Genomic DNA, 24,467 nt, shown 5'->3' on the forward strand with positions numbered 1-24,467 from the left:
CTCCCTGCTCAGCTTCATTGCCGTTCTTAGAATGCTCGATGGTGATGGTGGTGGGGTTATGTTTTATGAAAAGGCTGTAATCACAGCTGCAACCTTAGCATTTGACTTTAGGAGTTGGTATGTTCTTTTACAGCGGTACAGCCTGTTTCACAGTACACAGACACAGGCTGGTACTTCATCAGTGGGGACTGGGTGTGGAAGGAGAGGTACCTGCACCATTTATCAGTGCTCAGTGCTTACTTTTGTTCGGTATTCCAGAAAAAGGGGCGGGATGCTGTAACCCGTTCAGATGAACGATAAGGTTTTTTCAGATTCAGAACAGGTACCACTCCGCTTATTTTCAGGAGAAATAACCTACGTGCTCTAAGTGCTGGGAGCGGTGACCGAAATCCTCTTTTACGAAGGAACAAGCCAGGGGAACCGCCGAGGCCGAGGCGGCCGGCACCGCTATTTAGCGGAGCGCTGCTCCAGCTCAGCAAACCGATGATAACCGACGGGCCTGGAGCTCCGGAACCTGCTCTGCCCCCCTCCATCCCCCGCCACTGTCCCGCCCGCCCCGCGGGGCCGCGCTACCTGCGCCCTCGCCCGCTCCCCGCCCCGGAGGAGCGGCCGCCCGCCCCGCCGAGAGGCGGGCGCGCTGGTGATTTGCCTTTGCCGGCAGCAGCCCCGCTCCGGCCAGCCCGCGGGAACCGGGGCTGCCGCCGCAGGAGCCGCTCGCTCGCTCGCTCACTCCGTGGCAGGGGGAAAGTTCGCTGCTCTTCCTCTTCTTCCTCCTTCTCCCCCGCACACGCAGACCCCGCGGAGCCCCCGGGCAGGGGCATGGCGGACTGACCGCCCGGCCAGGGCGGGGGGCGGCCCCGCCGCACCTGAGCGGCTGAAGGGAGGGGGGAGGCTGCCCCGTTGTGCCCCGGGGGCGGCCATGCGCGGCGGTGGGGCTGAGCGGTGAGCCCCTCTGGCTCTGGCTGCCCCCGCCGGCCCAGCCGATAGCCGCCGCGGGGGGGGCAGGGCTGGAGGGCGGCGGGGAGCCTCCCCGGGGAGAGGGGGAAGTGGGGACCTCGCCTGCCTCCGCCCGGCCGAGCGCCATGCCGCGGCGGCTGGCCTGGCTGTGCTGCTGCTGGGCGCTGCTGAGCGGCGCCTGCCGCCCCGCCGAGCCCGCGCTGCCCGCGGAGGGCGGGGAGCCGCCGCCCGCGGCCGCCTCGGGCTTCCTGTACCGACGGCTGAAGTCGCACGAGAAGCGGGAGATGCAGCGGGAGATCCTCTCGGTGCTGGGCTTGCCCCACCGGCCCCGGCCGCTGCCGCGGGACCCGCCGGCCCCGGCGCCGGGGCGCCTGACGGCGGCGCCGCGCTTCATGCTGGACCTCTACCACGCCCTGGCCGAGGGCGCGGAGGGCACCGCGGGCGCGGAGCGGGGCCACTCGTCGCCCCCTGCCCCGCAGCCGCCGCTGCCCAGCTCGCAGGACAGCGCCTTCCTCAGCGATGCCGACATGGTCATGAGCTTCGTCAACCTGGGTGAGTGCCGCGGTGCGCGGAGCCCACGCGCACGGTCCGCAGACACCCGTACCCGGGGAGGGGAGGCGGACGGCTGCTCCCTGCGGAGCGCGGCTGGGTCGGCGGTCCGCGGGGTTTGCCGGGCGAGACCTGCCTTGAGCTGCACGTACGTCGGCCAGGAGGGCAGCTCGCTTCGGTGAAGGGCAAACCTACCATACCTCTTGCCGATGAGACAAAACCCCGCAAAACCCGAGGGGGGCCAAAAAAAGAAGGGGGCATGTTATTATCATCTTCATTAATAGCATTTTTGCACTTGTTATGCTGATAGCCATCAGTCCGTCATTCAGGATCAAATCCACCCTACTCTGGTTTCTGGGCAGCGGAGTCGCGTTCACGCCGGAGCGCAGGTTGCGTTCGCTCCGTCCGAGGTCCGGCGACGCACAGATGTCTTTCGGGCTGGAGCAAAGTACAGTCGCCCCGTGCTGTCCCCGTCTCCTCTTTCTTTGAGGAGCTAAGCTAACATGGTGATGAATATGTGATTCCATGTAGGATATTCTGGTGATTGAACCCAGGAATGTGATAAAAAAAAAAAAAAATCTGTATCTTGTTGGAATCTTGAAATAAGCTCTGGTAGACATCAACCTGTTCTTTGAACAAATCGTACTGTCAGCGTGTTACTGATGTGAAGCGCTCCAAGTTACCATGTCAGTGGGAAAGCCATTAAGCTTTTTACTTGAAGGAGCCCTCAATACTAGACTGCAATTGTAAAGAAATGGTGTAATTAGATTCAACCTAATGTGGAGAATGAAAATATTTCAGTTGGCAAATTGCAGTTCCTTTTCTAGGGAATTCCTGTGAAGCTCAAGTAGCTTAGCCGGTCGTCTGAAAACTGTCTTTTCACTAGTGCTGCCAGAGCTATGTGCCAGAACGATGACACCTGTGAACAGCTTGTCTTGTTTAAAGCAAAATACAAGTTGTGCATTTCCTCATCTACAGCAGTGATAAGTCACTGCAGCGGGAAGTTTCTCTGAGCTCCCAGAATGGGTAGATGTGTTCAATAGCTTTGTGCCACAGTGTATGTGTTCAGTACAAGAGCTGGGTGGCTTTTGCTCCTGATGAAAATCCTGTAGTATGGTGGAAATGTCCCACTTCTGCTGCAAATGGTTGTTGAAGGATTTGTCTATGTTGAGATTGTGGCGACTGCAACTCATGCAGGCACAACAGAGGTGCCTGGGGTGCTCAGCCCCTGCAGCAGTGCACAGAGCCCTGTGGACTCCACGTACTGCAGTTACCCCTCTCAAGGTCTCAGCCTCCCATTTAAAATTAGCTCAGAGATGTTTAGTTGGTGCTGCTGTCTCGGAGCTGTGATGCTTTGGATTGAGGCATCCTCAAATCATCCTTCAATGAAGCCAGCGTGATCCTCATTTGTCTTGGACTCCGGGGTGTGGGAATACCATAAAGGTTTTGAGTCCAAAGAGCAGCTGCTTCTCTTTTTCTCCCCTCCCAGTTTCCCCAAACGTCTCTGTCCTCTGAATACACAGAACTGTTGCCACACTGTTCCTTGCCTTGGGGAGTTCCAGGACCTATGCTTGGAGCTGTGAGTTTAAGAAGTATGGTGTTGGCTGTAGATGCCTGTTAGAAATCCCTGTAGCACATTTTGTTTAAAGGATGCAGAGCAAGGTACTTGCAAAGGGCCTGGGTGGTACCCAGAGGAGCTGATTTCAGGGAGAAATGTGAACATGTGGTGCTTTAGAAGGTATTTCACTGCCTGCTTTATAAAGCACCAGGAGAGAAGTATTAGACAGTACCCTGAAACTATGTTTCTTTTAAAAATAAAAAAACCTAAAATCATATGATTCAGATCAGTTCTGATAATTTTGGATCTAGACACTTATGTAACAACAAGGAAAATTATTCACGTAATGTAGTAAAATAGCATGATTGAAATGCTAGTTATGAGTCTCAGGAAGTATGAATCAACTGCAGAAATTTCTCATCAACTTCCAAGTTCCGAGTCATAAACCATAATGTCATTTAACGTGATTGTTTGTTACCAGAGTGTTGGCAAATCGAGGGGGTGAGACTGAACATCTGTTCAGCTGTTTTCTGTAGCTCCTCTGACGTGTCAGGGATTTTGGGGGGTCTTTCACATGTGTATTGACGTTTGCTTTTCCATTGAACAATAATTCATTCTATTGCAATGTAGGAACCAAAGGTGTGATAGGAAAGAGCCAGCCCGTGATCTATTAAAGCAGCCTATTAGATGTAGTCTAGGAAATGCAGCAAGAGATGGTGGGATTACAACAGAAAGGAGAAGCTCCTGACCTCAAGGACACTGACTATTCCAATGAAGTGTATGCTGTGTGACCCTGAAATCCCACAGCTGGAGTCTCCTTATAAGCAGACACTGCTAGAATTATTTACTTGGGGTTTTCTGCATGTGATCAGACCTATAATAACTTCTGCTTCATTAAAATCCGCTTCTGAAGAGCTTTGCCTGTGTTCAACATTAAAGACTTCCCTTTCTACTACTGAAGGGCAGCTACCAAAGTGGTGTGAGGAGCCCTTGGGGTCAGGAGTGTATGGTATTATATGGGCAATACCTGTGTACAGGTGCAGGCTACCCTGAAGACGTGTGGGGCTGCATGGGTGTGAAGTCAGTGTGGGTGACCTACCTTCAGGTGCTGATATTGCCTCTGCTGCAGCCCAGAACATTTGATGCACCTGGTTGTGCTGGAAAGCCATCAATCTAGGTCAGCTGTGCAGAGAAGTCCTGCTTTGTCCTGAGAGTTTGCAAGTGTTAATGTTCTTTTAAAACTGTGATTAAATTTTCCAGCCCTGTAGCCCCAAAAGAGTCAGTAGCTTGTAGTCACTGCTGATCTTAATGTGCAGTGCTCCAGCCCTTCCTGACCAACACATATATCCCTTCAGTCTGGGGCTACAACTGATGTGTTTTCTGTCTGGGGAAGGCTATGCTTCCATATGTGCTCAGGGTACCAGTCCTCCTTGTCAATGTCTTGTGAAGCCAAGGGACACTGGTGAGGCCTCAGATTATTCGGACAGCTCAGACTTGTCCCAGGCTCCAAGGTGATGTCCTGGGAAAGCTTCTTTTAAAAATAAAAAAAAAGAAATAAAATTTAAGAAGGAGGGCATAGAGGCATGGATGCTCTCCAGCTGGAGGGAGCTGCTGTCTTACATGAAGGACAAGAAACATCAGTCTTTGAAGCGCAGAGTCTGGGATTTGTCTTGCCTACCTGGTGATGTCTGCACTGTAGTATGGACTTGAGAGGTATGGGCAATGATTCCCAGTGGGGCTGACTATAGGAGAACTTTGAGTGTTCAAGGTTTCTAGGAGATGCTTAGCACTTTGTTTTATAAGGCACCTGAAGAGATGTATTGGGGAGTAGAGATAAGTGTTCTGTTACAAGTAAAACCACATGTAAGATACAACCAGTTCAGGTAATTTAGATAATAAATTTCATTTATCAGCTTAGATACCAAAAAATAATTTGACAGAAAATATCATCTATCTTCAGTAAATTTGGTCCCTATTTTTGGAAGATGATCCTAAAAGTGCCTATTTTGGATATTTTCATTAGTTTGAGGCACCTGAAAAGTGCCTGTTTCTTTCCATTTCCCACATAAGAAGTCTGGATACTAGTACATGTAAGTAGACGGATATAAGGTGGATATAAGGTGCTGTGGAGCAGTCCTGTGTCAAAATGAGGAAGAAACTTTCCTGGTGATCACCCATGCCTACCTACCCTGGCATCCACACCAAGAGAAAAAAGCCACATGCTTCCCACAGGAAAACCCAAGGAATCCAGTGAGAGTCTTTGCGGGTTTCTGCTATCACCCAGATCTGGAGCTGCTGACAGGTGGATGTCTGTGCAGGAAAAGCCTGAACCCAGCAAACCCTCCAGGGGTAAGGACCATAAAAAGTGTGCTTTTTGGGTCTGGTGCCTGGTTGTCCACAGTGTTGTGCCTTTTTGTAGCGGACGAAGAGCATGGATTCACTGTATCCCTGTATTTTTGGGGAGAGGGTTTCCCCTCTAAAGCAAGACCTACAGGTCTCTTGGGAGGACTTCAGGCAAAAGAATGAGGGAAAAGCACAGCTGTTTGCCAAGCAGTCCTGCAGGCAGCCCTGAAGCTTTTCCATGTTATTAAAGTTGGGATCATGGTGAAAAGCCTCTTTGATCTTTGAATCCCCAAGCCCTAGGCGATCCCTTTCTTCCCTGCAAGACTTCAAGTATCTGCTGGGGCAAGAGTGCTCCCTTTCAGTGCAAAGAAGCTGCTCAGAGGTCAGCGTAAGGCTTGCTGTGCAAATGCTCTCTCTCCCATGGCCTATAAAGCAGCACCTTCTGGATGCGATGTCTTCCAAGCAGGCTTTTCATCTTTTTGGCAGCCATCACCTACCAGATTTCCTTCTAGGAATGAGCTTGCACAAATCCATGGCAACTTAGGCGAAAGCAACATGCTTTCGCTCCACATGGCCTTTCACAGGGGGGAAGCAGCACTACAACATCCTTATGTATGTTTCTAAAGGAGGTGAATTTTTTCATCTGAAGGATTTGATCGGCCCACCTGTCTTTTTCCTGGTATCATGCTTGCTGTCAGGGGATGTGAAATGAGGCAACCAAGATGTATCAGGGATGTTGCGTGATTATATTGATGGGACCGTACCATTCATACTGTCATCCCATCTGTTTATACTCTTGGCCACATGTTGTAAAGGTCAAGACATCTACTCAAAGGGAATAACTGGAGTGTGTGATGCTGCAGATCTGGCTGTGTTGCCAGCTGGCTGTGTACAGCCTTGTGCTCTCGGCGTGCGAGCAGCGTCCTCCACGTGTGTCCAGAGCAGGCCAGTATTAGAAATCATGAAGCTGATGATGGGAATGAGTTTACTGACTTCTGCCAAGCCTTGTATACTGGGCTTCGATGCCAAGACAGATCCCAAGCATTGGAGAGCAGCCTTACATTTGCTGTTCAACTGTTGCAGCTCAAGGTCCTCATTTATGTCATCTCCTTGAAGCAGTTGTTTGAGAGCTGCCTGCTAGTGTGCAGCTGCCTAATGACATGATTAAAACTGCAAATGGTCCTTTAGAAGTCCTCAGCTACTCTAGACTGAATTCGAGGGACTGCTGCAGTCCTCCTTCTGCCTTTGGCAGGAGCCCTGCAAAATGCACAGCTCCTGGTGAAGCTGCTCTGCTGAAATGAGTAGAGTGTCACATTTATGTAAGGGCTAAGTGTCATCTGGACTAAGCTACTGGAACCAGACCATGTGGCATTAGTAGGACTATTCTCTATCTTGCGAAAGCTTTTCAGAGCTTGAAAATTTACCGTCTTATATTTGGGTGAAATGTTGAAGTCTTACAACAACCAACAACAAAAAGTGGTTGTAATTGGAAAAAGTCAGGATTGCCAAAGCAGTCTTGATGGATTTGACTCAGATTTGTATGTGCAAATAGCTACGAAGTTTTATTTTGAAATACAAACCCAGGTGTGGGGGTTGTTTGGGTTGGTTTTTTTTTTTGAAAATAAAAGCAATGCTTCCTAGTTCTTTTCCTCAAACAAGGTTGAAACTAAACCACTTCTTATGAAAAGGTTCTATTTAGGCAATTTTCTTACAGCTGGACATGGCTTCATCAGCAAATTGCTTGGGCAGCTGTTGTGGATGCCTTTTGCTGAGCTCCTGCAGGGACTTCATGCTGGAGGCTTGTACCTCTGCTGAAGAGGTCCTGCCTGGTCCAGCCTGGTGCATCACAGTGGTGACGTGCTCTCTTGTAGTTTTAAATATAAACTTTTAAGTGGTGTTTGTGATTTAGGAGGAAGGAAGGTGGTGTTTAGACTTTCCGTGCTGCAGAGGCATGATTCTTTTTAAGTCATCTTGCCTCATGGTGGACTTCGCGGGGGTTAGAGTAAGGTACGAGTTACTTAGGGCGTAAACAGTCCCACCGTGTGTTTCTTCTGCTGTATCCCAGCAGTTGCACAGTAATGCTGTTAAGTACAGTCCACCTACTAATCGTTTAATGTTTCCATGCGGCCATTTATATAGCGATGTGAAACAGAGAGTAAGCACTAATGCCTGCTAAAAGAAATAGGGATTCCCATTTGTTTTAGTGGGCATCAGACCTCAAGAGGCTGTAAGACAGGTTAAGGACCAAAAACTCTTATGTGAGCTGGTGGAGTGCATGGAACTTTTCTATTCCAGTGGGGCAGTGGTTTTAAACTGAAGGAGGTTTAGGTTGGATATAAGACAGAAATTTTTTACAGTGAGAGTGGTGAGGCACTGGCACAGGCTGCCTGGAAACGTTGTGGCTGCCCCATTCCTGGAAGTGTTCAAAGTCAAGTTGGATGGGGCCTTGAGCAACCTGGTCTAGTGAATGATGTCTCAGCCCATGGCAGCGGGTGTGGACTGAACGATTTTTGACAATCCCTTCCAGCCCAAACCACCTGTGATTCCAAATGTGGAGAGAGAATTTGGGACTTGGGATTCTCCCGTCTGTGATACACCTAGGGTGAGGGGCTGTGTGTGAAAACATTCAGCAGGTTGTTTCCAGCTTTTTCCAGCCACAGTTGGCAGAGGTTGAGGAGTGGTGCCTCCTGCCACCCTGTCTGCAGCGCTTGCAGCAGGGCTGGCCGGCACTAGCACGCCCAAAAGGCGCCTGCTCCCTGAGAGCCACGTGGTCCTGTGCTTTGGAACCAGAGCAGGTTCCTAAGGTGATGGCTTTGGGAAGGGCACAGGGCTCTAGCTGCCACAGGGCTGTTGCAGGAGAAAAAGTTTAATTAAAGAAACAGCCCCTCTGGGACTGGAGGGGTGTTTAATACATCATGTTGGACTTTGATTCCTAAAACCTGCTATGGATTTGGGCCAGTATTTCCGAACTTTCAGATACTTAAGCAACAGCCTTGTAGTGTTGAGTGGATTTTGGAGCTGGTTTTTGTTTGTCGTATTCGTGGTGGGGTTTTTTGTTGTTGTTGTTGTTCTGGGTTTTTTTCCTTGGTGATGGCAGGAGATTACTTTTTGTTGTTAAGGGCACAACGATTTTGACAGCACTGCCTTCAGCTCTTTTTACTTTATGTTGCAGTGTTCATCATAGCACAATGACAGAATTGAATCAGTGGTAGCAACAGTGGGATTTTTTTGGCAAAAAAGGATAATGTAGACAGAGCCGAAGTGTTCTGCTAACTAAAACAGTAGCTGTATTTTCAGAGAGCTAGACATGACTGTTTTGATCCAATGTGGTGTTAATCACAAGAATACATAACTGCTTTCCTATGAACTTTCCCCTTAAAAATATCCAGTGATATCACCTGATGTTTTGCATGAATGCTCAGTATAACCAGAATTTAGAACAGCTGGCTCCATGTAAACGTGGAATATTCATAGGTCAAATATTAGTGTATAAATAAAAACATTTTGAAAGTGAAAACAGAAGCACAGTATTTGAAATATACTCAGCGTGCAGATGTACTTCATGGCTTGAATAGCTTTGCAAATTCATCAAGACAGTGTTAACACTTGTTCTGAAGAAGTCAAATTTCCCGACAATAAATGAGAAAGTGTTTTTCAAACGGTCTTCCAAAGTTGTTATTCCATGTATTTTAATGGTCATTTGCAGTATGAGACACGCAAGTTAGCTATTTGAAGCCCCCCTTTAAAGAAGATATATTTGATCAATCCAAAATCTTAATGGTAGCAAATTGAGAGCCACAATTTCTTTTATCAAGTGCAGGCTGTAAAATACGCCTTGTTTAAAGCGTGCACACAAACGTTCCTGGTGGTGTGTGCTGCTGTACGCAGGCGCAGATGCAGTAGTCTTATCTTGTCACTTACTGCATTGCATTCATGTGGCGTATATGGTCAAGGTATTAGACATTCTGTTTGTACAAGGGCTAAGGAGTGACATAATGTCTATTGAAGCACAAGCGTTTAGCTCCACACCAGGCAACAAGGCACACTTAAAAAGTGAGAGCAGATTAGAGCTTGTGGGCAGGTTTTGATAGTCACACCCATAAACCAGGAGAAAAGAGTCTGCAGTTTTGGTGTGAAACGGAGCTGCTTTCTTGCACCCTTGTGTCCTCTGGGCTTTTCGGACCATTTGATAGATGACTCTGGAAGAGTAAAGCTGTAAGCAATCAATCCCAGTCCTCTTACAAGGAATAAAATTGTCCAAATGAGTTGGAAAAATGTTGGGCTGTTACAAGCATGTACCAGATGCAAAAGACTTCTCTGCCTCTAGCTTTGTAAACTCTGTAATAAAAGGTGTTTGGGCATGAACACTTACTGCAGCATAACTTCCATTTTTTTCAAACCGTGTTAAAAGTATCTGGGTTAAGGCGCTTTATTGGGGAATAAAGACATGGTTGCAGCTTTAATTCCTTGTGTCACAGTGGTCAAACTCACTCTGGCTGAATCCAGATGAGCAGAGGTTGAAGCAGCAGTCTTTAATTGTCAGAGGCTCTGCAGGAAAAAAAGGAGGAAGCGTTTTCTGTCCCTTAGCATATGCTTCCCATTCATGTTTCTTCTCTTCTAATGCCCACACTGGTGACGTACTCCGTCTTAGCTGTGATAAACATTTCTTGGTGCAGGAATAGGCCTTATAAGCTTTTAATATACCTGTGTCTTCATCATGATGCCAAGGCCAGTTCATCAACATGAAATCATACAATGGTTAGGGTTGGAAAGGACCTTAAGATCATCTGGTTCCAACCCCTCTGCCATGGGCAGGGACACCTTCCACTAGACCATGTTGCCCAAGGCTCTGTGCAGCCTGGCCTTGAACACTGCTAGGGATGAGGGATTCACAACTTCCTTGGGCAACCTGTTCCAGTGCCTCACCACTTTCACAGTAAAAAATATCTTCCTTGTATGTAACTTAAAGCAGTGAGAAGCTTCTCTGAGGGCCTTGTTCTGTATGCACAATTTGGTGCAAAATGGTAGGAGTAGAGTTCTAAAATTTAAGCCTGTTATGAAATTGTCACTTGAATATCTACACAGAGGTTTGATCCACAAGTACAGAATCCAGGTGCTTGACTTAAACAGTGGAGCTTGGAGAAGATACCTTTCATTTTAGAAACGCAACAGTCTCTTGCCCACAAACAGTCATCCTGAGACTGCATTTCAAGAATGCAGACCCTTTTGCTTAATTATTGTAACATCAAATGTCTTTGACATGAAAGGGACTAAGCAGTGGCTATGTAAGATAATGACTTGTTTATAAAAATAATTTAAACAGCATATGAAAAGGATAAACATGCATGTCCTGCCAAAATTCACTGTATGTTCTACAGGCTTTGGTGATTGTGACTCTCTTGGCTTGCTCTCTCAATTTCTTTTTGTTGTTTTTTTCTTCTTAACCCACAAAGACAAAAAAGCAGAGGGGGAAGGGAGTGAAGAAAAAGGGAGACAAAAAGCTGTTTAGGGAAGTTCTAACTTACTGTGCTATGGAAGAGAAAATAGTTTTGCTTAACACACTACAGTAGAGATTTTCATTCTGAGATGTCTGTGTCTTGTCTCTTGCATGTGGTAGTTTTTACATTTTAATGTTTGTAGCAGCTGTCCTGTCCAAAAATGTGCCATTCTGCAGAATGTGTAATGCTTGTTACTTACTAGACAATGTAAAAATACTGCTCTCTCTCTTATTCAGGACCTCAAAGCATTTAGTAAGTGTTGAAGTCTCACATCGTGCTCTGACAAACATAAATTGTTACTATACTTGTGTCCAAATGGCTAAGCTGAGGCTTGAAGAGCGTGACTGGACTGGGGCTGTGATGAGGTCTCTGAAATTCTTGCTTCCAGTCCTGTGATCTTACTGTGAAACTGAGCTCTGTGTTACCATCCTAGCCGGTCCCTAAGTGGCCTGTGGAGTCAGTGGAATACTAGGGTCTTATTTGGTGAAACCTGCCCTTTCTCAGGTTGCAGCATCAGCCAGCTGGAGGCCATAGGTTCTCACCTGGCATAGGCTTTAGTACTTCCCACGTGTGTACCTTGCTCATCCATGTTGCCTAGTCTGAGCCTTCTGCAGCCGTGCTGTGTTAGAGATACGGCTCCTCAGACGAGCTTGCAAACAGCAAACACCTCTGATCTTTGTGAGTGCTACCTGAATGTGAATTTCCACCAGACATCACAGAAATCACAGAATTGTTTGGGTTGGAAGGGACCTCTGGAGATCATTGCTCCAACCCCCTGCCAAGGCAGGGCCACCTAGAGCAGGGTACACAAGGAACTCATCCAGGCGGGTTTTGAGACTCCTGGGCAGCCTGTTCCAGGGCTCTGCCACCCGTAACATAAAGAAGTTCTTCCTCACATTGAGGTGAAACTTCTTGTGTTTTAGTTTATCCCATAAGTATAGTTTCCCCCACTCCCACTGTATGAATCATCCTTCCACCTGTGTTGTGGTGTAGACTGGTAAGATGAACCTAGTGCTTGGGGTTGAAACCATCCCTGGGGTTTTCATCCCATACCTTGACTTCCAACGCCTTAAATTCCTCCAACTGCATTTTCTTAGCACATGTTTCTGCTGCACTGGGACAGTGACTGGGTGCTCAGGAGGTTGTTCTGCCCAGCCAGCTCTCTGCAGCTCCATCAGGTATCTGTAGTCCGATGGGGGCAGACACAGATTTGAGCAAAGCCATGGGCTCTCCCCTGCCTTAGCCCAACCGCCCCACAGGTCACTTGCACATCTCTTGTGGAGAGGTGTGATCAAATGCCCTCACATTTGTATATGATGCCTACTATTTGCCCTAAGTGGTAGCTTTTGGAAGAGAACAACTTTTCCTTTGTGGTCTCTGAATGATGCAGGAGACACTTGGGTGCAGTGGATGGTAGCATGAGCGTGAGGGCAGTCTCTGGTTTTATGTGTGTGTTGAAGTGCGGGACACTGGTGTAAGCAGGCACCCCCAAGGAGCCGGATAGGAAAAATTAAAGCAGTCAGAGGCTAGCACAACTGTTGGAAAGCCTAATAAAGGTTTGTCTGGCTTTTGGTAATATCCATGATAATGGTGATGTCCATGCTGTGGGGTGGTAGTGTTTTTTGGTGATGTCCATGCTGCAGAGTCATAATGCCTTTTGGTAGTGTCCGTACTGCAAGGAAGGTAATACTAGGTCGTCTTTTGAGTTAACTGATAGTTTTGTTGAGAAACTCCAAATAAAAATGCAGTGTAATGGCTGAAGTCAGTATAATGACTCCTTTATGTTTCAGGAGCTATTGGGATTGGGTCTGCCTGATACTTTTGCTATTGCTAGTCTCAGTAAAAACAATTTTATGGGGTCCCAAAACAGTCTGTTGCTTCTGGCAGCCAGAGAGCTGGCAGTCCCGACTCACTGAGGCTTGAAGAGATAGTTCATTAATTCATGGTACTTTCCAGAATAAACATGGCAAACCTCCTCTGAAATAACAGACGGTAAATTCTCCTTGTCACTCAAGACTGAACATTTGTCTTCAGAAAGGGGCTGTGAAAGAAGCTGTCCATCTCCTAATGAATGAGAAAATAAATAGAAGAAGAATTGTGCATTGTGTCATGCTTGACATGGCGAAGCTTCGGGTGGAATAACAACAAACCTTTCCTCCTGTCTTATCCCTGTTACATGTGGACCTAAACCAAGCAATGCCCATTGGGCAGGCTATCAGATGGAGTAAACTTTCATAGCTCTTCAGCAAGGCTCCCTGGTGGGAACAACTGCCTTTTTTACTTCTTTGACTCTTTTTGGGAAGGTGGATTTCAGCACCTCTCAGCTTTGGGTCCTCAGGAATGGGACCCTCTGGCTTCTCTGTGCTGTGGGACTTGTGAAGGTTGCTACAAGCTGGGGTTGCTTGGAGCGCACAGATGTTTTGTGCAGCTTGTTATTTTCTATGTTGGAGGTTATGAGTCAGATTACTGTTACCAAAATGTTTATGTGAAATCATTTCTGAGTCATATATTTGCATCATATACAACCTGTCTGACAATCAAAACATTCAGTGCTCAGCTAATGATTATACTAAGTTTTCCAACACTCTACTCCAGCATAACATAATTACATGGCAAAGTGCAATATATTACTTTGACAGGGTTCTTCATGCGTCTTGTGATGTCAGAAACATCATCATTGCTATTATTTGAAATTATCAGAGAAATATGGACTTTGTTTGCACGAAACAAAGTTAAGAATAGCGAGAGGCAGTCCCTCAGAAACAAAATGCCTTGCAAATGCTCCTGGAAATGGGCTTTTTCCGTGTTCAAGAAAACATATTTCAAGAAGTTGTATAGTGGTTTCAGCCTTGTTCTCTCCAGAAACATGCTTGATCAGGACTTACTGGTGAATTGACAAAATAGTTGTGGATATTTACTTGGAGAAATTGCTTGGCTCCCAGGATTCAGCATTTGCCCTGGGAGGCTGTTTGGTAGTTTCTGTAGAATACATTTTATAAGATAGAACTGGAGTATTTTTAGCAGTGTGGAAGACATAAGCAGTCTGTAAACTGCAACGTAATGCATGCTGTGTTTATCTCTAGCGTAAATAGGGATTGCTTACAGAAGTATTCTGAATAATTAGGGCGAACATTTAAAATTGTATTTACCTTCAGCTGTGTGAGAACTAGGGCAGGAGTATTCGCGGCCATGTTCCAGGGGATTCAGTAACTCCTTTTTAACTGTTTATCCTAGAATGGGATGGGGAAAAACAAAGCACCCCCCCAACTGTGTGCTAAGGAAACAGTGAAGTAGATGAAAAAAAGGTAGGGGCATAGGGCTGCTCTTTTGTTTGTTTTTTAAATAACTAACAGTGAAAAAACATATGGATATTGAAATGGAGAACAATTTTAGGGCTGACTTGTCTAAATTTGGTTTGCAGTCTTTTGGAATTGGCTTTGTGAGCTCAATTAAAAGTGTGAAGGGCACTGGCAGGTCCTTGTAAGTATAGAATATCATTGCATTTCATCACTCTTACTGAACTGGCAGTATGCAAAATGCAGGATGGATTATGATTGCATTCTTTATGTTCCTAGTGAAAACAGTATGGACAATATAGTATTGGACTTTCCTGGCTACAAGTGTCTGAACTGTGCTTAGTAATTAGAGAGTCCACGTTTGGAGAAATAAAAAGCATCCCCATGCAGTTTTAGCAAGCACCATCTCTGCTGATGTACTCTCCTTGGCCAGCGTCAGTGGCAAATACATAATTGGACTATGAGGACCAATATATTGTGAAGTGTAGTGGAAAATGGCAAAAAAAAAATTTCAGTTGGATAGAGTCCATTTGTCCTGTGCTAATTTCTAGCCCTGTAAACAAACACAGCTGCTGAGTGTAGAATCAGTGCTCAGAGTGGTTAAAAACAGTGATGCATTGCTAGTGAGATCACGGCAGAAAAAATATGTAACATATGAGGCTGCAGTAAGGATCAAGACTATCCTCAGCTCTGATTAATTGTTTCTGTTTGTATATTTTCATCAGTTTATGATGTTGTATGGTAACTGGAATGTAAAGATGGCTTTTTAATATCCAGACCATTCAGCTGAGACAGTTGGAGTATTAAGTATTGGTAACCTGGTTGTGAACTTTAGTAAAAAGGGTCTGGATCAGTGGCCACTACGTATACGTATGTATTTTATATTTCTCTTTTTCATACCAATATGTTATTGATTTGGTCATCTGGGCTTTATTGTTGTTTGTTTATATATATGAAGGATCCATGCAGGTTGATTTTCCTATAGTTTCCTTAATAGGAAATATAGACTTTCCTATAGTCTTCATTAAAATGTCTGTAGAAGTACTGCAGTACTGAACGAGGGACATGAGGCTTCAAACAGTAGAAACCTCAGGGCCAAGCCTGCTAGGTCATTGGCAAAGCAGCAGCACTTACACTGTAATTTGTCTTGTGGCCCAGTTATATGTTTTGACATCCCTGAGCTGACTAATTGCTCTGGGGAAAAAAAGGAAGAAAAGAATGATCTTGGTTACTGTAGTAGAAAAGACAGCTTCCAACATTTTCTGTCCATTGCATCGATTGTTTATTGACTGCTGAATGGTCGTCCCCAGATCTACCAGATTAGGGCTTCTGTGGCTTGACACAATGCAATTATGTAGTGTGCTTGACATCATATTGTGCATCACCCATCCCAACTGGTTATTGAAGAGATTACTTTTTCCTTCTTGGTTTTGAGAAAAGAGAAGACTAAAGGGGCTAGATAGTTCAGGTGGGAAGGAGCGGAGAGTAGATGAGACAGAATATTAATCCCTATGTATGATCGATCAGAGGAGTTGTTGTTAGGGAATCCTCCAGTGCGATGCACTTGTATGTAAGTTGTGTGTTGAGGATGGCTGAGGTAGCAAGGCCTATGTACTTCATGTGAGGCTTCACCTCTGACAAAGCTGTGGTGGTACCTGTGAAGGCTTTTTGCCAAGTGATTTGCGTGGTCCTTGGGCAGCTTTGTCACACATGTGTTGCTGGGAGGCTGTGAAGCTGAAACAGATGTCCTGGCTGCTCTGCAGTTTGCTTTGGGCTCTGCAGTTGCAAGGTCTTCATGAGCTCCTGGCTCTCTGCTTCTTGTCCTGCCCCAGTGGCCTTCACAAGCTGCTTAGAAGCCCAGAGAATGGCAGGTTATCTCCTGCTGCAAATCTACATCTGCTTTGTAATAGTAAAATCTATGAGATAGACTTCGTCTTTTGAACAGCTCTGGTTTGAAAATTTTGGACATATCATAGCTATCTATGGCTTTGAATCGTGCAAGGCGCTTCACTTCATGCTCTCCTGTGGCGCACAGTGATGCCACCCTCTTCAGAAGCCTCTTGGGGCTTGAGAAATAATTGGGTGCTTGCACTGATGTGTACTGGACTGAGATACCATGAATTTCTCTGTGTCTGCAGGATGCGACCAGGGTCCGTCGGTATCCCAGGTTCTGGAAACTCCCCTTGCTGCTACCCCAGCTCAGCTACACGCTGGCATGGAGAGTTTAAATCTCGAACTGTCAGTCTGGCACTTTCCATAAACACTAAATTGACTCCAAGTGGCTAGGTCTAGTGCTATAAAACATACCGTTCACGTCTTATTGCCAAGAAAAAAAAATTACCTGTAAATAGCAGACTTACAGCATAGGGGCTTGTTTCTGTGCTTATGCTTTTTACATTTCCATTTTTGCACCAGCTTGGCAAAGAGTTAACGTAAATGTCAAAACTATTTTTATGTAAATATATGCATTATCGAATCTCTTACTCATAAAGCAAATACTACTTTAAACCCACACAAAACAGCTGAAGCTATATATATTTTCTCACTACTGAATTTGGCTTTTAATAACATGGAGTGGACTGTCCAAAATAAAGTTAGGAATCAAGGGCACTTTATTTTCCAGCTAGCAATATATGTATTCTTGGCTTTGGACTGTACCAGTTTGAGATGGAAGAAAACTTGGATTTGCACTACAGATCTTCTCGGCAATTAGAGAGATCATGGTTAAATAAACATATTATTTTTAAATTAGCAAACTTTTCTGGAAGTCTATAAAGGTACAGAAAAAAGATGAAGGATATTAAGAAACCTTGAAGGCTTTGATATGAAACAGTGGCTTTCTAATGTGTTTCTCTGCTGAAAGTGCAGCCTTGTGCCAGAAGCAGCAGCTACCTGGAGAAAAGGCTGTAATCTTCAGAGTCCCGTAGATTTCACTGATGCTTTTTGAGGAGTAAGGACAGAAAAACCTGAATTTAGCAAGTACAAGCAAAACCAAAGCTGAGGTTAGGGATTGTGTACTAAGCCAAGATCATAGTGGCATGGAAAGAGATTATAAAATCATAGAATCAACTAGGTTGGAAAAGTCTTTTAAGATCATGTGCAACCATTACCCCAGAGCTGGCAAGTTGACCACTAAACCATGTCACTAAGGGCCTCATCTACATGTCTTTTGAACACTTCCAGGGACAGTGATTTTACCACTTCCCTGGGAAGCCCGTTCCAAAGCCTGACAGCCCTTTCAGTGAAGGAATTTTTGTTCTTCTTCCTGGGATTTATGGCTCGTCTCCATGCCAGGCGTTTTCTTGCCCCACTACTCTCCTGCCTGTGGGAAGTTATCTGAGGTCAGTATCAGTTCCCAGAGATAAGGTGGGAAAAGTCACTTCAGAAATTAATGCAGACAAGAGATTGTTCCTGAAACTGAAGAATACCTTGCCTTGCCAAGAAGCAGGGTGGAGGAAGAGGGGAATCCTCAGCTGGATCACATGCGTTCTGCCATCCCACATTTCAGTTCAAAGTTTTAAGTCAATTATTCAGCAATTCAAACCATCTTTGACAGGGTTGCAGGATATTTGCCTGCTGCTGTATGTGGCATGAAGGGAACACGTTGCTATTTCTGTTGTTTCTGTTTGAATAAACCCAAGCTGTACTCAAGGAGAAAAAAGGCGTCATGCTTTCTGAAGCAGATGGGCTGTGAAAACTGCCTTGGTTATCTGAGGCTGAAGGTAATGTGAAGCACAACTGTGGACACCCCCCCCCCCCCAAAAAAAAAAAGAAACAACCAAACAAAAAACTTTAAATGTTGAATACAATCACAAGCACAATTTGGAAGACCCACCAGAGTTGTAGCAAATGCTGCAGTTGGCCATGGGTGGGTCACATCCAGCCAATCTCTTGGGCTGGCTATGCATACCTGGTTTCATGGACATGAAGGAGAGGGGAAACTTTGGTGTCTGGAGGAATGAACTGTAGTGCAGAGAGAGGTACGCATGCAGGTCCTGACTCTCACCCGTGCAGGCAAGTGAATCTGAAGGATGATGTCTAAGAGATTCCAGTATTCTAAAAATAATGTTTTCAGCTGGTTGAAACCACAGCTCTCTCTGAGGCAGCTTTTATTTTGCCTCTTATTCCATCTTTCCTAGTTTGCATGATTCAGACCTGTGTAAGCGCTAGTAATGGTGACTTGCTGCTGTGAGAGCAGTGCAGTGTGAAAGAGGCAGGGCTCACATGGGCAGGAGGTTTGCCATCAGTGATGATGATGAGGAAACAAGCATGCTCTCTGTCCTAAAAGCCTTTTTGTCCGTGAGATCCCCTGTGCATCTCTGGGTGGTATCCTGCTGAGCTCCCCAGATGGCTGTTGGAGTGAGGGGTTGAGCTGCCTCCGCCTGGCGGTGCCTGGGGCGGAAACCTGAGGAAATGGTGCTGTTCTGCTTTTCTTGTGATGTCCTCTCCTAGGAAACCTGATCATAATGTTCCTTATTCTTTCTCGTTAAATAACAGTGTGTGTTAAAAGGCTCTGAGAGTAGGCTACTCTGGGTTGTATTTAAATGCAAGCCTTAAGGAAAAAACTGAAACAACAGATGAATAAAATGGTTGTGGCTTAGCTTGCTCCATAAACACTGTTTTCCTTTTAAAATGCATTTTTGGAAGGTGAGGGGAAACCAGTTACAATTAAGTTTAAATCAAGCAGACTTTCCTTTATTTGACTGGGATGTGTGATTCATCTTGACCAGCTTTTTCTTCATGTTGAAGTCATTCTGCTTGAGCTGCATTCATTCCCTGAGCTTGTTTTGTTAACCTTGCCACCTGAACAAATTAAGCATGTGTCATCATGTGGTATTGCCTTAAGTATGTACCTGCTGGTCACAGCTGGGACACCTATGGTTTCACCTGCTTCTCTGTGTAGCCATAGGACAATTCATCTTCCAGATTTTTTTCCAAAATCTAATCTTTGAAATTCTTTTCTGGGTATTGTGCAGATTATGTGAATACACTTCAATGTCCTGTTTTTTCACTGCTTTGAAATTTCTGTGTGTAGTGGGAGTAAGTGCAGAGGTAGTAAGCTTTGGGTCCATAGGTAGTTATCTAAGGTACAAGAGCTGATACTTTCATTAGCAGTGGTGATGCACACAAAAGGGCCAGATCCGAGCAAGAAAGGTAAATTGATGTTGGGACTAGCAAGGACCCTTAGGGCCATTGCGCACAACAAAGTTGTAGGCATTTTGTGAAGCAAGCTTCACAGAAATCCTTTCCAGTTTACCCCATGTCTCACAGGACTCCTGCCAGCTGCCCTGGCAGGAAAAAATTAAGAGCAAAGAAGTAAAGACCAGCAACTACAGGTGTAAGCTGACTTTGCATGTGAGGGATTGTCAGTAACTCAGAAATGGGTCCCAGCAGGCTCTTGCCCTGTGAAAGGCACTGAGGCTCTTTCTCTAGCTGGGATTGGTATCTGATGCTTCACAGGACCACAGGAAATAAAAGCTTGGTCTATTGATATAACGCATGAAACATGGGACTACTACAGTGTAATAATGGGACAAACAAACATGGGAAGAATGGTGATCAGAGGTGATTGTTGCACTCTGACAGTACTAACAAATTTGACACCTCTGGCCTCACTTCCCAAGTTTCAGGTTCCTGTTTTAGGAGCTGCAAGAATGTGGCTAAGTAGGACAAAGCCCACCCCAACTCTTCTCCAAGTTTTTCATGTGGATATGTGTATGCTGTGCTCACTCTCTTGTATCTTCCTCCTCAACACTGTCAACTTTTCTTAGGAAAATCTAAAATTTGCAGCAGGAATGTGTTGGAGGTAGCTTGTGAGAGATGTAGAACATGGGTATTTCCTTGGGGAAATGTCTGCTTTTGTTGAAATTTGGCTTTTGGGTCTGACTTGTGCCATCTGTACTGAGGGTGGTGAGGCACTGGAATGGGTTGCCCAGGGAAGCTGTGAATGCTCCATCCCTGGCGGTGTTCAAGGCCAGGTTGGACAGAGCCTTGGGTGGCATGGTTTAGTGTGAGGTGTCCCTACCCATGGCAGGGGGGTTGGAACTTGATGATCTTAAGGTCCTTTCCAACCCTAACTATTGTATGATTCTATGATAACACATGCATTAATAGTTGTAGAAGCCATGACTGAATGCCATTGTTCAGTGAATGCCCCAGACATAAGTGTTGGTTTAGATGAAGTTTGACATTATCTCCTTATTATGTATATGATGAAGAATGAACTCAGAAGATCTCCAACTCCACGCAAAGTTATTTGAAGCGATATGTGGCCAGTAGGTACCCTATATGAGGGTGACTGGTTTAACTGAGATATTTTTCAAGAAAATGAGACAGTTTAATGATAATGGGTAAAAAACCTAGAGTTTAACTGAAACAGCACCAACAGACTGTTTCTGTCTTGGAATGCAGTCAGCTAACAGTAAAGGTTTTTAAATAGATACAAAATTTAAGTGACCATACTCTTCAGAGAAAAGTAGCTAAATAAGTATTTCAAGAAAATAGTGAAGTAAAATTGCAATAAATTTTATTAGTTAGTGCACTTTTAAGGCCCCAGGACAGGAATATATCTGCATTCAGGAAAGCACTTAAGCATGTGCTTTCCTGAATAGGGACAGTCTAAAGCTTGTACTTAAGTGCTTTCCTGAACATGGGCCAAAATCTTTTAAGAGTTTATTTTAAAGACACTCTTTCCTTAATTAAAACACTTGGTTGAATTTAACAATTAGATGTCAGCTTGCTTACTGTCACACAGCAGCTTTCTGTAAGAGCAGGCAGTAGCACGCTACAATGACTGAGGTCAGGAAGAGAAGACTACTTCATCAGTTGACACTAGGAAAGGAAACCCAATTTTTATGGGCCTCCCAATAGTTCCCTTCAGCAAGTGCCGGCCGTCTAAAATAAATTGAAGAACTCTGCTAAGAGGTGGCCCAAAACTGCTTACAGGGTCTGCGTTGGAGCCAGCCTGGGCTCAAGGCTTCTTCCCGCTGGTGCTACACAGTGCTGGAGCTCTTGCTGGTGCCGTTGGTACATGTGGCTGGACCGCAGTTGCTCTACCAGATGTTTTGTTCTGTTTATGCAGACATTACATTTTTATTCAGTCATTCCTCACTAGCATCCAGTTGCTCCTTTTCTCACTTTGGTGGCTGAGAGCCAGTTGTGCTAATGGCACTATCAGATGAGCTAGAGAAAGTGAAGTTATTGCAGGGCTGCTTCTCCCCCTGCCGAGGGCCTGACCAGTCTCTGTAGCTCTGAAAGGCAGGATGGAGTACTGCTGACTCTTTCTTGGAGGCAGACAAGTAACTTCGATGAGAGGATTTCCATACAGAGCCCACCATAGGTCCTGTACTTTGGGCATCCTTGTCCAGAAGCGATGTTGATGAAGTGCTGGAAGTAGTGTAGGACTCCTGTCTTGTTGGACTCGTCTTGTAGCAGCCTCAGCTGATCTATGGAGGAGGAAATTCAGTCTTTCATTTTCCTGAGTTGGACTTTAAACAAGGTGTATATGGTTTGAAAACCGCTTGTGTTTTCTTTCTTCTTAGGCTTAGTGGACCTGCCGTTTGCTTCCTAACTGAAGCAGTTCAGTGTCTTCCACCCTTCTGCTGCCTGCACCTGGCTCCATTGTTACTATGATTGTCTTGTCTCACTTATTTTTTTCTTTTCTTTTCTTTTCTTTTTTCTTTTTGTAATTTGAGATGTGCAATTGCAGCACAGCTTGCAGCAATCTAAGCCGTTGCCTATGTGTAGCTATCTTCCTATGAGTGACACCTGCACAGGGTTTTCCTCAGGTTGCAATAACCTGGGCATTTAATTTCTGAAGTTGATAGGTGTTAGCCATGGCCAGGCTTTTAAAGGTAAAGTGAGATGCGATCAAGTCTGTGCCACATTCAAAGCTTCTCCTGAAAAATTTTCCTATTTGAAATCTCATGTGCTGCTGTCCCCTCCTTGTCCTTTTGGACATGGTTTCTACCTGAGCTAAGGAGGACCTGAGGCTTGCTCTTGGTGCCTTCTGGTAAGGAGGCGAGGAATGAAGGAGAAAGTATTTTTTGTGAAAAAAGACAAAGGAGGATGTAAGGTTTGGTAACTGAAGACTGCAAATTGGATCCCTGATAGGCTGAATTTTCCATTTTATGGAGAATGTGCCAAAACACTAGAATAAAATACATACTGTTTTCTCCGCCTTCCCATTGTAAAACTTGAGAGTTGTGGCATATTAACCAGAACCAGACACATCCATTGAGTTTCCATACTCTGAAGCAGTATAGGGTGGGGTGAAGCTGGTGTTAATAGGTCTATTCATCACAATAAATTTTCCTGGTAGATGTGGGTGGTTCAGACTCAGTGAAGAAATGGCTCAGAAGTAATCAGCCTCCACCCAGAGAAGCAGGAATTTGTAGTAGGGAGTGTCCCACATACCGGTAATAAAAAATGATGGCTAACTGAAGAGTCTTTTCCTCAAGGGTTTGATTTTAAATTCAGGTGCACTGAGGTTTAGTTAGCACCAAGACTTATTTTGGTTTCCCAGCTGTTTTCTAATGTAATCACCGTAGGTAAATCTGCGTTTGATTAGGAGCTGGCTTTAGGCTGTCATCTTCTCACTTCTGTCCCATTGCACCATAAAAATCCCTATAAAATATGGAGGTTCTCGAGGGAGTTGGTGTTCTCTGTGCTGACTGACATGAAACCAGCATTTTTTGGAATTTGTGTCATTAAGTTGTACATTCTCTTCAGAAATTTATCTATTTATTCTTCAGTTTAATTGCCTTTTTTTTTTTTTTTTTTTTTTGTAGTGGGGCTTGGAGTTTGTAATGAGAAGTCTGTGCTGGGCGTTGTACCAGTACATAACAGAGAAAGCAGCTCGGCCCTTGACCGCTAAGAGCACGTAGTAGGCTGATAGGAGTTACAAAAGGGGTGGAGGACAGGGTAACAAAGTGTACAGAGATTAACAGTTTAAAATATGTGGCCACCCACATTAAACAAATTATTTAAAATGCATTGTGTTATGTATCAGATATACAGGAACATCTATTTTGTGTTGTTTCGTATGACATTTGGAGATGTACATGTTTTTTTCTGTTTAAGGAAAAGTAAGATTGAACAAAATTTATTTGTGTATATGTAGAGTAGTTTTCAGTACCTAATCACTAATGCCATGATGGTTGGGTTTAGAACTTGGATATCTGATCATGAGGGGATGATTTGAACTCTGCTCAGTGGAGAGAAGAAGGGTCAATCTATCGTGAAATGATGGATTTGTATTGATAATTGGTCTTAGCAGAACATACAGAATCATCCTGCTTTTTGGAGAGCATGGGCATAGAGACTCGGGAAGAGAGCGGGCAAATCTCTAGTTTAGTGAGAAGCCAAATCATGGATGGAAAGGAACCTTTTCCCTTCAACTTCATCTTTTGGGAGGATGGGAAGAGTTCATGTGGGGTTTGTGACATGAAAGAGTTTCTGAGTTAAAGGTAACCTGCTATTTCCTGCCTACACTGTTTGCTGTGGGCATCTTCAGAGATTGTAGGGATAGCTTTGCATTTGGTGTATATTCTGCAGGGGAGCTTATGGGCACCCCATAGGTTAGAAGCACATTCTTCCTGCATCTGATAGATGGACTTTCTGGCCTTCCTCCTGTGAATAGTCATTTTGATATCTTCACTGAGACCAGGTGGGACTTAAATAGGGGAGATTTAGGTTAGATATAAGGAAAAAGTTCTTTACTGTAAGGGCAGTGAGGCACTGGAATGGGTTGCCCAAGGAATTTGTGAATGCTCCATCCCCGGCAGTGTTCAGTGCCAGGTTGGACAAAGCCTTCGGCAACATGGTCTAGTGGGAGGTGCCCCTGCCCATGTCAGGGGGCTGGAGCTAGATGAGCTTGAGGTCCTTTCCAACCCAAACCATTTTATGTTTCAGTGATTTCTTACAGTAAAGCTGATGTTTGCCTCAACTCTGAGTTTCTTTGCAGCAATTGAAGACAGTCTGTGGAAGAATTTTGTTCAGCTATGCAGTGGCTCGTAATTTGATCAAGTAATTCTGAGATGGTCACATTTTTGTGGATGAGTGTGGGAGGCTGTGTGCCACGTCACACCCTTGCAAACTCTGCTTTTACGGTTTAAACCTCATGTTTGCTGATTACATGAACACTGAGGTTTCATTCCTAGGGCTTTATTTCTGGGGCTTCCTGTTCTTCACTCTGAAGAGAGCAGCCACCTCCACCGCAGTCCAGCCAGCGTTCACAATGTGCCTTCTAGGCTGGCTTCATACACC

At 45.1% G+C, this 24,467-nt stretch overlaps 1 protein-coding gene across 1 annotated transcript in view; it reads left to right on the forward strand.

Moving 5' to 3' along the window:
* The first annotated feature begins 729 nt into the window (after nt 1-729).
* Nucleotides 730-24,467, forward strand: part of BMP6 (bone morphogenetic protein 6) — an 88,515-nt gene continuing 64,777 nt past the window's right edge. The window contains exon 1 of the mRNA XM_062617864.1: nt 730-1,509. Coding sequence (XP_062473848.1) covers nt 1,083-1,509 — 427 coding nt within the window. The 5' untranslated portion in view covers nt 730-1,082. The remainder of the gene's footprint in view (nt 1,510-24,467) is intronic.

This window comes from Pezoporus occidentalis, unplaced genomic scaffold (genome assembly GCF_034315485.1).
Source record: "Pezoporus occidentalis ecotype Australia unplaced genomic scaffold, CSIRO_AGI_Poc_V1 ctg2, whole genome shotgun sequence".
NCBI lineage: Eukaryota > Metazoa > Chordata > Aves > Psittaciformes > Psittacidae > Pezoporus > Pezoporus occidentalis.